This window comes from Cherax quadricarinatus, chromosome 15, assembly GCF_038502225.1.
Source record: "Cherax quadricarinatus isolate ZL_2023a chromosome 15, ASM3850222v1, whole genome shotgun sequence".
NCBI lineage: Eukaryota > Metazoa > Arthropoda > Malacostraca > Decapoda > Parastacidae > Cherax > Cherax quadricarinatus.
This window is the reverse complement of record NC_091306.1, coordinates 39,484,692-39,502,976: the sequence shown is the minus strand read 5'-3', so window position 1 is coordinate 39,502,976 and position 18,285 is coordinate 39,484,692. Positions and strand designations below refer to the sequence as shown.

General features: G+C 40.2%; 2 protein-coding genes across 2 annotated transcripts in view; one reads left to right on the top strand and one right to left on the bottom strand.

Moving 5' to 3' along the window:
• The window catches only part of LOC138852735 (uncharacterized), a 200,116-nt gene that overhangs the window by 71,624 nt on the left and 110,207 nt on the right, over positions 1-18,285 (top strand). The window lies entirely within an intron of this gene.
• Positions 11,571-17,302, bottom strand: LOC138852745 (uncharacterized). The gene is made up of 3 exons (XM_070085360.1): positions 16,705-17,302; positions 14,508-16,570; positions 11,571-11,706 (listed from the first exon to the last, which is right to left on the bottom strand). The coding sequence occupies exons 2-3, from the start codon at positions 15,401-15,403 to the stop codon at positions 11,571-11,573; spliced, it is 1,032 nt and encodes a 343-aa protein (XP_069941461.1). The 5' UTR covers positions 15,404-16,570; positions 16,705-17,302.

The following is an 18,285-nucleotide window of genomic DNA, read 5'->3' as shown; positions in this document are numbered from 1 at the left end:
CAACATATTTTTAGTTGAATAAGGCTGGTTGTCCCTTTTTGGATTGTAAAAAGTATTTCTAGCAACTTTAAAAGATTTATCAATTACATTTCTTGGGTATTTTAAATCATTACCTATATCATAAATTTTGGATATTTCCACATCTATGAACTCAGGACTACAAATTCGTAAAGCTTTCAAAAACATTGATGAGAAAACAGACAGTTTGACTCTATCTTGATGCGAGGAATAATAGTGGACATAGGAACAGTTATTTGTAGGTTTTCTGCAAATTTTAAATTTGAATTCATTGTTAACCTTAATAATTAAAACATCTAGAAAAGGCAATGAGTTATTTTCTTCAAACTCAACAGTAAAGTTTATAGAATGGGCTAAGCTATTTAATTTTCCAAGGAAATGGTGTATATCTACATTTTTGGGCATAAGACACAAAATGTCATCAACATATCTGAACCATTTAGCTCTATTAGGGAGGATTGTGTTAAGCAACCTTGTTTCAAAAAATTTCATGTATAGGTTACTAAGAACAGGTGAAAGAGGATTTCCTATTGCCATACCAAACTTCTGAGTGTAAAACTTATCATTAAATACAAATTTTGCATCAACAATGCAAAATTTAATAAGTTTAATGATAGTAGGAACTGGCAATGGTAAATCATAGTTAACGAGTTCTTCAGATAAGAAACTTTATAAATCAACAGGAACTTTCGTAAACAAGGAAGTAACATCAAAACTAACCATGTTAAAATCATTTAAGTCAGTCAAGGAGCTTAATTTATCAACCAAGTCTATGTTGTTTTTAACATTAAAGTTAGAAATTTTGCCAACAATAGGGCTCAAAATATCAACAAGCCATTTGGATAATTTATATGAAACTGACCCTATGGAGCTAATAATTGGTCTGACTGGATTCCCTGGTTTGTGTGTTTTTATTAGTCCATACACACAAACCAGGGAATCCAGTCAGACCAATTATTAGCTCCATAGGGTCAGTTTCATATAAATTATCCAAATGGCTTGTTGATATTTTGAGCCTTATTGTTGGCAAAATTTCTAACTTTAATGTTGAAAACAACATAGACTTGGTTGATAAATTAAGCTCCTTGACTGACTTAAATGATTTTAACATGGTTAGTTTTGATGTTACTTCCTTGTTTACGAAAGTTCCTGTTGATTTATTAAGTTTCTTATCTGAAGAACTCGTTAACTATGATTTACCATTGCCAGTTCCTACTATCATTAAACTTATTAAACTTTGCATTGTTGATGCAAAATTTGTATTTAACGATAAGTTTTACACTCAGAAGTTTGGTATGGCAATGGGAAATCCTCTTTCACCTGTTCTTAGTAACCTATACATGAAATTTTTTGAAACAAGGTTGCTTAACACAATCCTCCCTAATAGAGCTAAATGGTTCAGATATGTTGATGATATTTTGTGTCTTATGCCCAAAAATGTAGATATACACCATTTCCTTGGAAAATTAAATAGCTTAGCCCATTCTATAAACTTTACTGTTGAGTTTGAAGAAAAGAACTCATTGCCTTTTCTAGATGTTTTAATTATTAAGGGTAATAATGAATTCAAATTTAAAATTTACAGAAAACCTACAAATAACTGTTCCTATGTCCACTATTATTCCTCGCATTAAGATAGAGTCAAACTGTCTGTTTTCTCATCAGTGTTTTTGAGAGCTTTACGAATTTGTAGTCCTGAGTTCATAGATGAGGAAATATCCAAAATTTATGAAATAGGTAATGATTTAAAATGCCCAAGAAATGTAATTGATAAATATTTTAAAGTTGCTAGAAATACTTTTTACAATCCAAAAATGGACAACCAGCCTTATTCAACTAAAAATATGTTGGTTCTCCCTTACCATGAAAACTTGGTTGATATGCCTTCTCTTCTTAAGACTTTTAATATTAAAGTTGTATTCAAAAATCTTGATACAGTAAAAAAACTTTTGATAAAGAATTCCCCCCAAACTGCTGATGGATGTGTCTATGAGATTCCTTGTAAAATTTGCGATAAAGCTTATTACGGTCAAACTGGTAAAAATCTCGAACTAAGATTAAAACAACATAAATATAGCATTAGAACTGGACAAGATTCCAATGCTCTATTTATTCATGTAAGAGATTTTAACCATCCAATTGATTTTCAAAAGGTTGAGAAAGTAGTATCAAGCAAGTCCATGGTCGACAGGAATATAATTGAATCTTGTTTCATAAAAAGCAGTTTTGACAATAATATGAATATTTCTTTTGGTTTATATAAATTAGATCCATTTATAATTAATAGAATTTGGGAAGAATTTAATAATACACTGGACAAATAATAATTTTTAAATTTTCTTGGGTAGAATAGTTTGTGGGTGAGTTGTGCAAAGGACCTATCCAAGTTGGGTCGGCGCGCGTCAGGTGTTTAACTGTTGTGGGATCTGATAGTGAGGTGCTGGCCAGAACCCTTATATAGCTTCCTTGGATGCTTTACTTTCATAGTTCCTTGATAATGTGAGTAGTCACGAAAGTGCTTGGAATTTCTCTATTCCTTCAGAGTGGTTGTTTTGCATATATATATAAATATATATACATATATATATATATATATATATATATATATATATATATATATATATATATATATATATATATATATATATATATATATATATATATATGCAATAAGATCACAGTGAACAGGTGATTTCAAAATATGCAAAACAACCACTCTGAAAGAATAGAGAAATTCCAAGCGCTTTCGTGATTACTCACATTATCAAGGAACTATGAAAGTGAAGCATCCAAGGAAGCTATATAAGGGGCCCGGCCAGCACCTCACTATGAGATCCCACAACGGTTAAACACGTGACGCGCGGCGAGCCAACTGGGATATGTCCTTTGCACAACTCACCCCCAAGCTATTCTACCCAAGAAAATTTAAAAATTATTTGTCCAGTGTATTATTAAATTCTTCCCAAATTCTATTAATTATAAATGGATCTAATTTATATAAACCAAAGGAAATATTCATATTATTGTCAAAACTGCTTTTTATGAAACAAGATTCAATTATATTCCTGTCGACCATGGACTTGCTTGATACTACTTTCTCAACTTTTTGAAAATCAATTGGATGGTTAAAATCTCTTACATGAATAAATAGAGCATTGGAATCTTGTCCAGTTCTAATATTATATTTATGTTGTTTTAATCTTAGTTCGAGATTTTTACCAGTTTGACCGTAATAAACTTTATCGCAAATTTTACAAGGAATCTTATAGACACATCCATCAGCATTTTGGGGGGAATTCTTTATCAAAGTTTTTTTACTGTATCAAGATTTTTGAATACAACTTTAATATTAAAAGTCTTAAGAAGAGAAGGCATATCAACCAAGTTTTCATGGTAAGGGAGAACCAACATATTTTTAGTTGAATAAGGCTGGTTGCCCCTTTTTGGATTATAAAAAGTGTTTCTAGCAACTTTAAAAGATTTATCAATTACATTTCTTGGGTATTTTAAATCATTACCTATTTCATAAATTTTGGATATTTCCTCATCTATGAACTCAGGACTACAAATTCGTAAAGCTCTCAAAAACATTGATGAGAAAACAGACAGTTTGACTCTATCTTGATGCGAGGAATAATAGTGGACATAGGAACAGTTATTTGTAGGTTTTCTGTAAATTTTAAATTTGAATTCATTATTACCCTTAATAATTAAAACATCTAGAAAAGGCAATGAGTTATTTTCTTCAAACTCAACAGTAAAGTTTATAGAATGGGCTAATTTATTTAATTTTCCAAGAAAATGGTGTATATCTACATTTTTGGGCATAAGACACAAAATATCATCAACATATCTGAACCATTTAGCTCTATTAGGGAGGATTGTGTTAAGCAACCTTGTTTCAAAAAATTCCATGTATAGGTTACTAAGAACAGGTGAAAGAGGATTTCCCATTGCCATACCAAACTTCTGAGTGTAAAACTTATCATTAAATACAAATTTTGCATCAACAATGCAAAGTTTAATAAGTTTAATGATAGTAGGAACTGGCAATGGTAAATCATAGTTAACGAGTTCTTCAGATAAGAAACTTAATAAATCATCAACAGGAACTTTCGTAAATAAGGAAGTAACATCAAAACTAACCATGTTAAAATCATTTAAGTCAGTCAAGGAGCTTAATTTATCAACCAAGTCTATGTTGTTTTTAACATTAAAGTTAGAAATTTTGCCAACAATAGGGCTCAAAATATCAATAAGCCATTTGGATAATTTATATGAAACTGACCCTATGGAGCTAATAATTGGTCTGACTGGATTCCCTGGTTTGTGAGTTTTTATTAGTCCATGCATGTAAGGTAAAGATGGATTAGTGGAAGTAAATTGTTTGACTAATTCATCTTTGCCTTTCAGTAGAAGTTTTATTGTTTTATTGAAATTGCTGTTAACGGTTTCTAGGGGATTTTTCCTAAGTTTAGAATAGGTTTCAGTATCATCTAAGAGATTATTCATTTTTTCTTGGTAATCATTTTCTTTCATAATTACTATTGCATTTATTTTGTCTGCTTTAGTAAGGCGCAAATTTTTATTGTTATTAAGTGTATCATAAGACTTAAAGAATCTTTGAGGGCAATTGGGAATGTTTGGTTTTAACATAGAGCTATATACCATTCCTTTACTAATATTAATTTCATCAGAGGATAAATCAGAAAATTTTTCAAAGTTACAAAAGGCTTTTGCAATTTCAACATTATTAAGTTTTTTTGAAGTTGCAAAACTTAGGCCAAAACCTAGAGCAGCAGTTGTATGTTTGTCTAAAATTTCATCTGATAAGTTAATTACAAAATTGTTATTAGCATGCTTTGTCCAATCACTATTTTCAATTAAAATGTCTAATTTTCTTTGTAGTTTGTTCTTGAGTTCATTACAAATTCTTCTGAGTTTATTATAGCAATGATCCAACATACTGTGTTTCCATTCTGATGGAATGGCCTGATTAAAAGAGTATTTTTTGTTTCTCAATATTTTGAATGCTTCCTTCTCCTGTATTTTAGAAACAAGGTTGCTTAACACAATCCTCCCTAATAGAGCTAAATGGTTCAGATATGTTGATGATATTTTGTGTCTTATGCCCAAAAATGTAGATATACACCATTTTCTTGGAAAATTAAATAGCTTAGCCCATTCTATAAACTTTACTGTTGAGTTTGAAGAAAATAACTCATTGCCTTTTCTAGATGTTTTAATTATTAAGGGTAATAATGAATTCAAATTTAAAATTTACAGAAAACCTACAAATAACTGTTCCTATGTCCACTATTATTCCTGTCTGTTTTCTCATCAATGTTTTTGAGAGCTTTACGAATTTGTAGTCCTGAGTTCATAGATGAGGAAATATCCAAAATTTATGAAATAGGTAATGATTTAAAATACCCAAGAAATGTAATTGATAAATCTTTTAAAGTTGCTAGAAACACTTTTTATAATCCAAAAAGGGGCAACCAGCCTTATTCAACTAAAAATATGTTGGTTCTCCCTTACCATGAAAACTTGGTTGATATGCCTTCTCTTCTTAAGACTTTTAATATTAAAGTTGTATTCAAAAATCTTGATACAGTAAAAAAAACTTTTGATAAAGAATTCCCCCCAAAATGCTAATGGATATGTCTATAAGATTCCTTGTAAAATTTGCGTTAAAGTTTATTACGGTCAAACTGGTAAAAATCTCGAACTAAGATTAAAACAACATAAATATAGCATTAGAACTGGACAAGATTCCAATGCTCTATTTATTCATGTAAGAGATTTCAACCATCCAATTGATTTTCAAAAAGTTGAGAAAGTAGTATCAAGCAAGTCCATGGTCGACAGGAATATAATTGAATCTTGTTTCATAAAAAGCAGTTTTGACAATAATATGAATATTTCCTTTGGTTTATATAAATTAGATCCATTTATAATTAATAGAATTTGGGAAGAATTTAATAATACACTGGACAAATAATTTTTAAATTTTCTTGGGTAGAATAGCTTGGGGGTGAGTTGTGCAAAGGACATATCCAAGTTGGCTCGCCGCGCGTCACGTGTTTAACCGTTGTGGGATCTGATAGTGAGGTGCTGGCCGGACCCCTTATATAGCTTCCTTGGATGCTTCACTTTCATAGTTCCTTGATAATGTGAGTAGTCACGAAAGCGCTTGGAATTTCTCTATTCTTTCAGAGTGGTTGTTTTGCATATATATATATATATATATATATATATATATATATATATATATATATATATATATATATATATATATATATATATATATATATATATATATATATATATATATATTCATATATATATATCAAAGTGCTTGAGTCTGCCCAGGTTGACATATTTCCAAAGATGTGCACCTTCATATGATAACCCTATACTGCACGAATATGACAGTATTCTGAGGCAGATTTTTACGAAAGTACTTAACCTTACTCTAGAAGACGGGCAGTGGAACCAAGCTACACTTCAAGTCAGACTAGGAGGCATTGGTGTCCGCAAGTCATCACAGATTGCGTTACCTGCTTTTCTGTCCTCGTGTATTGCATCCAGAGAGCTTGTAGCAGCGATTCTCCCTGAACATCTTAGGGACAAGATTGGAGTCCAGGACCAAAAATTCATTGACGGAGCAATGATCTGGGATAATCTAACGGGCTCTGAAACCAGACCTGCTCCCCCAAACAACTACAAACAATCGCACTGGGATGGTCCAATAGTGGAAAATATTGCCTCAACAATGCGTCAGAGTGTGTCAGGGAAGGATAGAGCCCGCCTCCTGGCAGTGAGAGCCCCTCATGCTGGGGACTTTCTGTTGGCTGTTCCCAACTCCAGCCTTGGCACACGCCTCGACCCACAGACCATCCACATAGGCGTTGCCCTTCGACTTGCCGCCCCTATTCTCGCCGAACACAGGTGTATTTGTGGCAGCGAAGCAGCAGATCGATTCGGGTACCATGGTCTTGTGTGCCGTAAATCCGAGGGAAAGATTGCAAGACATGAGGAGGTTAATAACATTATCAAGAGGAGCCTCACAACAGCTGGATGCCCAGCAGTAAGGGAGCCACCCCAACTATGCAGATCTGATGGCAGCCAGAAGCGTCCAGATGGTATCACCCTTCAAGCCTGGACAGATGGGAAGCAGGTGGTGTGGGACTATACATGTGCATCTACCTTGACTGATATCTATCTCCAATACACCAGGGAGGAAGGAGGGGCAGCTGCCAGCTTCAGGGAGTCCCAAAAGTCTAGAAAATATGGAGAACTTGCCCATCATTATATGTTTGTTCCCATAGGCTCAGAGATCCTTGGCTCATGGGGAAAGAATGCAAATAAATTCCTTAAGGAGCTGGGAAAAAGACTCATCAGGGTAACTAGGGATCCCAGAGCAGCTACTTTTCTGTTCCAGCGGCTCAGTGCCTGCTGTATTTTGGGCACACGCCCCAGCTCTGAGGAGCTGGATGAGATTTTCGCCTTATAATAGGTGATACACACGTAACAACATGTACTGTATATGCCACCTTTATATCAACAATGTATCTCTTAAATCTTCTGTACCATATTATGTAATAAAATATTCCTATTGGTAAAAAAAAATATATTAAAAGATGGGGTGGTAGGGGAAGTGGAATATTCAAACGGCTTCAGGAAGAAATCCAAATATTCTTCCTTGAAGCCTTTGTATCCACTTCTCCGAGGCTATGGGTCCCACAATTTACACCAGAGGTGGACCCCATATATATATATATATATATATATATATATATATATATATATATATATATATATATATATATATATATATATATATATATATATATATATATATATATATATATATATATATATATATATATATATATTTTTAAATAACTAAACAAAAATATAGGGTATATATATATATATATATATATATATATATATATATATATATAATATATGTCTATATATATATATATATATATATATATTTATATATATATATTTATATATATATATATATATATACATATATATATATATATATATATATATATATATATATATATATATATATATTTATATATATCACAACATGCAGAACAACAACTGTGAAAAAATCGTGAAATTTCAAGAGTTTTCATGATTTCTCACATTATCAGGAGCTACAAAAATAATAGATGTATCTTATATTCTTCCCAAATTTTATTAATTATAAATTTATCCAATTTGTATAACCCAAAAGCAACATTCATATTATTTTCAAAACTACTTTTTATGAGACTTGATGCTATTGTATTCCTCCTTACTTACTAGATACAACTTCCTCAGCCTTTTGAAAATCAATTGGATGGTTAAAATCTCTCACATGAATAAATAGAGCATTAGAATCTTGTCCGGTTCTAATGCTATATTTTTGTTGTTTTAATCTTAGTTCATGACTTTTACCAGTTTAACCTTGCAAAATATGTGATAAAGTTTATTACTGTTAAACTGGTAAAAGTCTTGAACAAAGATTAAAACAACATAAATATAGCATTAGAACTGGACAAGATTCTAATGCTCTGTTTATTCATGTGAGAGATTTTAACCATCCAATTGATTTTCAAAAGGCTGAGGAAGTTGTATCTAATAAGTTCATGGTCGAGAGGAATATAATAGATATAGCTCTCATCTACAAAGGTGGCAGTAAAGCAACTGCAGAAAATTACAGACCGACAACACTAACGTCCTATATCACAAAAATTGTTGAAAGGATTCTAAGAAGCAAGATCGCCAGCCACTTGCATACCCAACAACTGCACAACTTAGGTTTAAGCAGGTAGCTCCTGCCTCTCACAAGTACTAGGCCACTGTAACATGGATGCAGGTTGTGAAAATTTGTCTGGGCTGCCTCCAAGTGAGTCGCCTACCCTGGCAAACTCTGTTGACACCGAGCTCTGAGATGGGTACCTCAGCCTCACAAGTGGCTTATAGGACAGATTTTTCACAAATGATTGGTATTGCAAGAAACCTCGCCTGCATGCACGTATAAAGGACTAACTTACTTGGTGTTGCAGCATATATCCTGATCTTCAACTTCCTAAGCCTAGCTTTAGCCCCCTTGGACTTCCCCTTGGGAACCACGTGCAACCGGGAGCATTAATTCCTGCAATATTCAACCGTTATTAGTGTCCTGCCTGCACCTCAGAAATTCCTATATCCAAGAGGGTATGTATCCCCTAGTATAACTATGCAGACTCAGACGCTAGCTTCAGACGACTCTGAGACGCTGGTACTTACTGGGCATACTCTCTCTGTAGCACGCCGAGCCCTCAGTTAACTCAATCCACAATCTCCTAAGTCACTGGCCAGATCCTACTGGAAAAGGTGAATATCTCGTCTTACTGTATGGGCTGATGGAGGAGATCATCTACGGTACATCGAGGTGTCTCTACCAGATTTCCCCAGGTCTCAGATGTGAAGACACGTGGGGGCGCCGCCTGATGTTCACGGCACGTCTTGTCCAGTCGAAGTCTATCGTAAGAAGGACGCTATTCTGTCTTTGTGACCTGCGCCCCGCCATTCAAGCTAGGGCTGCCAGTTCTCCCTAGCTAACTTATCCTAATGTTTGCCTACATTATCGGCCTATTCCTACCTATGTTAAGGTCTTAGGTCTACTCTATCATTATCTACAGATGCCTTAGTAAACCTAATATTAGTGTATTACCAGTAAACCTACCTACTCCTTCCCTGAAGAGTAAATCTATAAATTAAATAAGCTTACCAACCGCCAACCAGAGAATGCCTTGCTTGTTTGGGAGGGTTTAAGGGTCGCTCGGCTCAGACGACCAGACGCTCATGCTGGATCTGAGCTGTGGAACTATTTGGACCAAATAAATTTCCACATCCTCCCGCCGGCGAAGGTAGGCGCTAAGTCTAGATCAAGTCTGCCTCCCGCAGGCCCCCCCAGTGGGCCCTGGACTCGAGCGCCGTTCGACGGGTCGTCCGGCCGCTCAGCTCACTCAACCTCTGGTCTGATTTCTCATGTCCCGGTCCCACCGTGTGGACCTCGAGAGGCAAAAGCCTGTTGATGGGTCTTATAGTCTCGACACCGTTCATTCTCACTTTCACCATTCTCAACCGCCCAGCCTTGTCTGGGTGGGTTGACACTACCAGGCCAAGAGGCCAGTGTGCCCTCGGCGCCTCGGATTCTACCAGCACCAGGTCCCCTTCACTTAGCATCATCTTATTCGCCTCGGGGTCGGCACCATAGAAATGTTCCCGCAAGGTTGTCAAGTAATCCCTGCGCCACACCTGGTTCCATTTGTCCAGGATGTTCACCAGTCTGTTGTGACTCCTGTGCAGTTCTTCATTGATGGGGGGACCATCTGGCCCATAATAATCCAGCTCCTTGGAAGACTGACTCAAAATTGCGGGGAAGGGCTCAATCCTTCTTCCAAACAGCATGTGATTGGGGGTGAGAGCTTCTTGCTCGTCAATCCCATTTTGTACGTAGGTCAGAGGCCTGTTATTAACTCTTGCCTCTATCTCAACTAACACTGTCCTCAGTTCATCACAGCTCACCCTCCTGCCGTGCAAGACCTTCCGAATGCACCTTTTGACTGTGCCCACCATGCGTTCATAGAATCCCCCTTGCCAGGGTGCCCTGGGAGCTATGAACCTCCACTCGCACTCTATTCTCTTCAGGTGTTCTCGTACTTCTCCGTTGTCCCTAAGATTCCTGAAAACTTTATCGGCCGCCCTAAAGCTTGTGCCATTGTCCGAGATAATCAATCGCGGGCACGAGAATCTGGCAGTAAACCTCCTGAACAACTTCACGAAAGTCTCTGTCGTCATATCTTCTGCCAACTCCAAATGCACCGCTCGAGTAGTGGCACAGGTAAACAGGCAGACATATACTTTCTGAGGGCCCTCCTTAACGTCTCCTGGGTTCTTCAATGTGATAGCCCCCGTATAGTCTATTCCTACAGTCTCAAAGGGCCTGTCACTATGTACCCGCTCCTGAGGCAGCGGTGGTGGACCTGGGTAGGGTAGGGTCCTCCCATCGTACCGCCGGCAGACCGTGCAACTCTTTAGCACCCTTTTGACGGCAGCTCGACCCTTCAGTACCCAGTAATTCTGACGTAGGCAGGTGAGGGTATCTCCAAACCCCCCATGTAAGGTCCTCTGATGGGCATCTTGTATCAATAGCTCTGTCGCCCATCCCTCCTTTCCCAGCAGCACGGGATGTTTGGCCCCATAGCTGAGCTCAGAGTTTTGTATTCTTCCCCTGCATCTTATTAGCCCCGCATGATCTAGGAACAATCCCAATGAGTGAACCAATTTGCTGTTCCCTGAGTCGTCATCGTTGGACACGCGTCCTGACGCCATAACCTGCTGCCGGGTCGCAAGTACTTCCAGCACTCCTGGAAACCTCCCCCTTTGGTACTGCCTTATCCAATATTCTCTGGGACCCACTAGAGACAACTGTCGACCCTGGCTTACCTTGTCATGCAGCTTCCTCACGAATCGAAATACCATTTCCGTGACTCCTATAAGTTTTCTCCACGAGGAGTAGCGCCTGGGGTCAAATAATTCAGTGTCGTGTTCCCCTTGCGAAATGTACTATGCTGCTGATTGTCTCCACGAATTTCTGCTCCGGCCAGCAATCCCTTGCCGGTAACCAGTCTGGGCCTTTGAACCAAAGCTCGCTTTTACTCAACTTTCTGTGTGTCACCCCTCGGCTTATCAGGTCGGCTGGGTTTTGATCTGTAGGCACATACAGAATTGTTGATGTTGACTGTAGTTCCCGTATCTCCTTTACCCGATTCCTGACATAGGGGAGCTTAGACCTGTCATTCTGGACCCACTGTAAGGCCACCTCCGAGTCTGTCCATACATAGGTGTGTGTCACCCTCAGATTACTTAACACCTCCTCTACGTACTTACCCAGTCTTGCTCCCAGCAACATCGCTGTGAGCTCTAGCTTTGGGATCGAGCAATCCTTCAGGGGTGTCACCCGCGCACGACTGGTGACCAGATTGACTTGGTCCCCGGCCACCAAATACGCTACTGCCCCATAGGCCCTGGAGGAGGCATCACAAAAGACGTGCAAGTCATAATCCCGCCCGGTGCACCCGATGGACCTGGGGAATGTGAACTCGTGCAATTCCGCTAGGTCTTTGTTAACCAGATCCCACTCCTGGCAGACTGTTTCTGGCAGTGGGTCGTCCCAACCTAGGTTCAGCTCCCAGGTCTGTTGTACTAGCATCCTCCCTCGAATGGTGATGGGTGTCAACAAACCCAAAGGATCGAAGGCAGTCTGCACTTTGCTCAGCAAAGACCTCCTGGTCAGCTTCCCTTCCCCATCAGGCTTCCTCTTTAGCCTAAGTCTGTCTTCCTTGACTTCCCACTCTAGTCCCAACACCGATGTTACCTCAGGCACTGAGTAGCCAGTATAGTCATGTTCCACCATGCCCCGCAACGTTGGATTGTTTGTCACCCATTCTCTCAATGGCATGTTAGCTGAGAGCATCTCCTGATTAGACTCTCGGTAAATATCCATCAACAGCCTTTCATCTGAGGTGGTACCCTGCATGTTGTCTACATAAAATAGGGTCTTCAGTAATTCTTTAAGCGGGCTGTTACAGTTCACAAGGTGGTAGTCTATGGTAGCCTGTAATAGGAATGGTGAACTAGTGGCACCAAACAACACTGCCCTGAATCTATAGGTATCATACCCTTGCTTGGGCATCTCCCTGTTAGCCAGCCACAAGAACCTTGTGTAGTCCCTATCCTGTGGCTGCAACCCAATACGTAGGAAGGCTTTGCTAATGTCTGCCGCATAGGCGTACTGTTCCGTCCTGAATCTCAACAACACATCTGCTAATTTCTGCGTCAGGGAGGGCCCTGTGAGCAGACAGTCGTTCAACGATGGCTCTCGGGGACTCGCCTGCGAGCTGCAGTTGAAGACTACTCTGATGGGAGTGGTTACCGACTCCTTGGTGACTGCCATGTGTGGAAGATAATGGGTGTTTTCCCCAGGGCTGGCATTGGGCACTTTCTCGATGAACCCAAGGGCCAGCTGTTCCTTAATAATATCATCATATTTCCCCACCAGACCCTTCCTGGTCAGGCTGTTCACCAATGAATTCAACTGACCACGTGCCCTCTTGAAATTAGTGGGCAGCGTTGGGTGGCCCGGTTTCCATGGGAGTCGCACCCAATACTGCCCGTCCCTGAACTGCACATGGTTCAAGTAATCTCGATACGTCTCTTCGTGTTCGGGGGGCGGCTGGTCACCTTTAATCCCTACTACATCCAGGTCCCATAGTTTATGGACCGGCTCACTGTCGGATATGCCAACTTGCGCCTCTGACAGGCCTTCGTGCACACCAATCTGCATCACCAGTACAGCCTCAGTCGCTGTAATACCAGAGCCCTCCTTTCCCGGGGTCGCAGGGAAGTGAGCTGGTATTCTGCCTCCTACGATGTACCCCGCTGGAGTCCTGTACAGGCCCACACCTTCCTTGATAACCCTTCTCGTAGACACGAACTCGTCTACGTAATCCCCTCCTACCAATATGCCTACATTACTAACATTGTCTGTAGCAATGTCTGGTTCTGCTAGCTTCACACCCAACTCCCTCAAACGTTTGACTGCTTCAGCCAGTCCCCTAGTGGTAATGATATTGGGCAGCCTCTTCACCATCAAGGCTGAAATTTCCCGTCGATGCCCGGCTAACCTGACCGTCACATTGACTACTGGATAAGACCTGCGTGGGACTTCCCCACCAAACCCTTCCACCTTCATGTCAACTTTACCAACTGTCTCCAGCTTCAACCTAGTGGCTAGACTCTCCGCTATGAAGGATCTCTGTGCCCCACTGTCGAAGAACAAACGGGTTGTTTCAGACTTCTTCCCGTTCGCGACCACCGCCATTATGGTGGGCAAGGCCACCGAGCCTTGAAATTGCTCACCAGAACAAATTCTCGGTGCCGTACTCACCACACTCATCGTTACTTCTGACTTGTTCTTGCTCTCCGCCCTTTCTTGCGGTTTGCTCTCCTTAACTTGTGCTAATCCGGCATCATTAGGACACAGTGCACTGTGGTGCTTTCCCTTCCGGCAGCCCTGACACTCCCTGAGCATGGTGTTACAGTCCCTGGCAAAATGTTCTCCACAACACTTGAAACAAAGTCTCAACTCTCTTAGCCGTTGAACCCTTTGGTTATAGGTGGTGAAGCTTGAACACCCTGAACTAGCGTGTTCTTCATCACAAAACACGCACCGTCTCATACTGGCCGCTTTAGTGGCTTCTCCCTTGGCCCTGTGGGTGGAGGGTTCGCCCTGGGCATAATACGTGCCTACTTTAGTGGGAGGTGGTTTAGGTCTATCTCTCGAATGTCTGGGGAAGTCGACCGACTTCTCCTTGGTAGGTAATTTCTCCCCCTGACCTATGCTCAGGTGAGATATGAGATCCCCTAACCCTTCAACAATCTGGTCTATCGTGAACCTATTCGTCCGATGTTTTAAGTATAACTCATGCACTGTCGTGCTAGCCAGTTTCCTCTGAATCACCTGGCTAAGGATCCATTTTGAATCATTCTCATCATGCAAATCTCTGAAACTATTGGACAAGCTCATAACCTCAATACGGAACTTCTCTAGACTTTGACGGTCATGTCGGCAAGCCTCTAGATCCAACAACCGATAAAGTATAGCTACCTTTATCTCCTCAGTGTTGCCAAACATGTCTTCTAATTGGTCTTTGGCATGTTGGTAATTAGCGTCAGTAATCGGGTAGTGCCGGACCAGATCTAAGGCTTTACCCTTGAGCTGCGACCGCAAATACTGCAACTTGACGGCATCTGATAAATCATTTCTGTCATCTATCTGGGCTCTAAACTGATCCCAGAAACCAATGTACTCTGTTAAGGTTCCGTCAAACGTTGGTAAATTCAGCTGGGGCAACTTGGGCAACATATTGACAGGTGTGTGGTTGTTTGGGGTACCTGCGGTGTTCAACACCATCCTTGGAATACTAGCCTTTAATGTACTTAACTTATCTTTGTACATATTCATCTCCTGATGACAATCTACATCATCCTTAGTGAATTCGTCCATAGCCTGCTGAAGACTTCCCTGGGATTCCTCATCCTCAATAGCCTGTAGCTCATATGCTGAGAATGCTTGTTCATAGGCTTCCCACTTTTCCCCCAAACTCTTCAAGCAGTTCTGCAAATCATCGCAGTCTACATTACTGCGTTGGCAAGTAGCCTTGCACCTGTTACGCGTTCTGTTCAGATGCCCTTTGTATGCTGCTACTGATCGTTTTAATTTTGTTAGCACTGAACCAGACTCTCCTGAACCCCCATCTGCCATTGTCGAAGTTTAATGAGGAGTGTGACACTAATTGTACTTTACCCAGTCCACCCCACAGCACGTCACGGTGTTAGGTAAGAATGAACGAGTCTTAAGGCTTCTCAACAAGCTTAACAATTCCCTTTGTTATATTGACTCTACTATGAATCAAAAATGTACACTGTTAGCTCTCAAATCCCAATCAAAATGTGTATCGATGTGAAAGCTTAACCTAGCACTTAACTGTACAATGCCAGCAAATAATTACAGGACTTAACCTAGTCTCAGGTATAATTCACAAATCCCACATTAACATGAATCAAAGACAATGAAAATCACACACTAATAGGGCAGTATACAAATTAAAATCACTTGGTTAACACAAGCAAATTCAACAATTCAACTTGTGAAACAGTAAATAAATAATGTATGTAAACAGCTTGGCCTAACTGTGCCCAGCTTACTCTGTTTAGTGTGGATGGTTGGATAAGGTAAATCCTAACCTAGCTAGTGTGCTATAACTTAAACCTGGCTTTATAACTCCCTGTAAATAATAACTAGGTTAAATCTGTCCTAGCTACTATAACCTTTTGTAAATATTGCACAAGCCTAGCCTAACTGTGGCTACCTTGCAAATCCACTGTAAGTGATTAACACACAAGTCTCCTACTCTGGATTACTTGTAATCACTGTAAATAATTAAATTCACAAGCTTCTCTAGCCTACCTGGCCTGCCTGTAAATTACTGCAAATAACAACTTCTGTGTATAGTCAGCTTGGCCTAGCCTCTGAGTAACTTTGACCTAGGTGTGCTAACTTAAACCTAACTTTTTTAAACTGGTTCCTAACTGTGGCCTAGCTATGATAGCTTAACCTAGCTATTCCACATCCGGTTTTCGAAGGACCACTTTTGTGAAAATTTGTCTGGGCTGCCTCCAAGTGAGTCGCCTACCCTGGCAAACTCTGTTGACACCGAGCTCTGAGATGGGTACCTCAGCCTCACAAGTGGCTTATAGGACAGATTTTTCACAAATGATTGGTATTGCAAGAAACCTCGCCTGCATGCACGTATAAAGGACTAACTTACTTGGTGTTGCAGCATATATCCTGATCTTCAACTTCCTAAGCCTAGCTTTAGCCCCCTTGGACTTCCCCTTGGGAACCACGTGCAACCGGGAGCATTAATTCCTGCAATATTCAACCGTTATTAGTGTCCTGCCTGTACCTCAGAAATTCCTATATCCAAGAGGGTATGTATCCCCTAGTATAACTATGCAGACTCAGACGCTAGCTTCAGACGACTCTGAGACGCTGGTACTTACTGGGCATACTCTCTCTGTAGCACGCCGAGCCCTCAGTTAACTCAATCCACAATCTCCTAAGTCACTGGCCAGATCCTACTGGAAAAGGTGAATATCTCGTCTTACTGTATGGGCTGATGGAGGAGATCATCTACGGTACATCGAGGTGTCTCTACCAGATTTCCCCAGGTCTCAGATGTGAAGACACGTGGGGGCGCCGCCTGATGTTCACGGCACGTCTTGTCCAGTCGAAGTCTATCGTAAGAAGGACGCTATTCTGTCTTTGTGACCTGCGCCCCGCCATTCAAGCTAGGGCTGCCAGTTCTCCCTAGCTAACTTATCCTAATGTTTGCCTACATTATCGGCCTATTCCTACCTATGTTAAGGTCTTAGGTCTACTCTATCATTATCTACAGATGCCTTAGTAAACCTAATATTAGTGTATTACCAGTAAACCTACCTACTCCTTCCCTGAAGAGTAAATCTATAAATTAAATAAGCTTACCAACCGCCAACCAGAGAATGCCTTGCTTGTTTGGGAGGGTTTAAGGGTCGCTCGGCTCAGACGACCAGACGCTCATGCTGGATCTGAGCTGTGGAACTATTTGGACCAAATAAATTTCCACACAGGTCTTGAATGCTCTGAAGCACAAACAAAAATGCAGATGTAGTCTTCACAGACTACATCTGCCATCCTTTTCCTCATCCTCATATTTGACATAGACAGAGATGTAAGCAACAGAACCACGTCCTCCTTTGCTGATGAGACCAGAGTTTGCATGACGGTGTCCTCCACCGAGGACACTGCAAATCTCCAAGCAGACATTAACCAAGACTTTAAATGGGCAGCAGAAACGATCTTCAATGAGGACAAATTTCAATTACTTCACTATGGAATATTCGAGGAAACAAGATCTGCATCGAAGTATAAAATAAATTCCAACCACACAAAAGAGCGAAAAACTAATGTGAGAGATCTAGGAGTTATGGAAAATTTTATAGGGGTGATTACCTGTACGTACCTCAACATTACATACATACGAGTAATCTCATTGGGAGACAACAACTATATTGTTTACCGCAGTCACCCCGTGTAGACATGTGAGAAAACTTAACCACCTCTGGTCACTGCAGGTGGCCCCCTCGACCCTCACAATCTTATCCATATCTATCCGAGACCAGTATAAATTGGATAGCACCCTCAAGTACGGCGCTACTAATTAATTGTGGACTGTATAGATTATATTAGTGTAACTGAATGAAGGGGGGGGGGGTAGGTTGCACATGGATATATCCATCAAGGAAAAACACTTGTACATAATCCCACCACTTACCAGATATTCTCTGGTGGTCACTTGATGTTGCTGGATCACCCATAACCCATCCAATTACAACATACCTAACTGGCCAGTATCAGTCTGCTATAACTAGAAAGGTTACTTAACTGTGGGTGATTGATGCTCCTTATTTCCTCCATTCACCATCTCATTTCGATGTCCTGTTACACCGACACGGTTCTTATTCCAGCAGGATGAGGTATCCGTTGGTTTGTCCCGGTTTAGAAGTCGTGACTCCATAAAAACTTCAGTATCCTCGAGACAG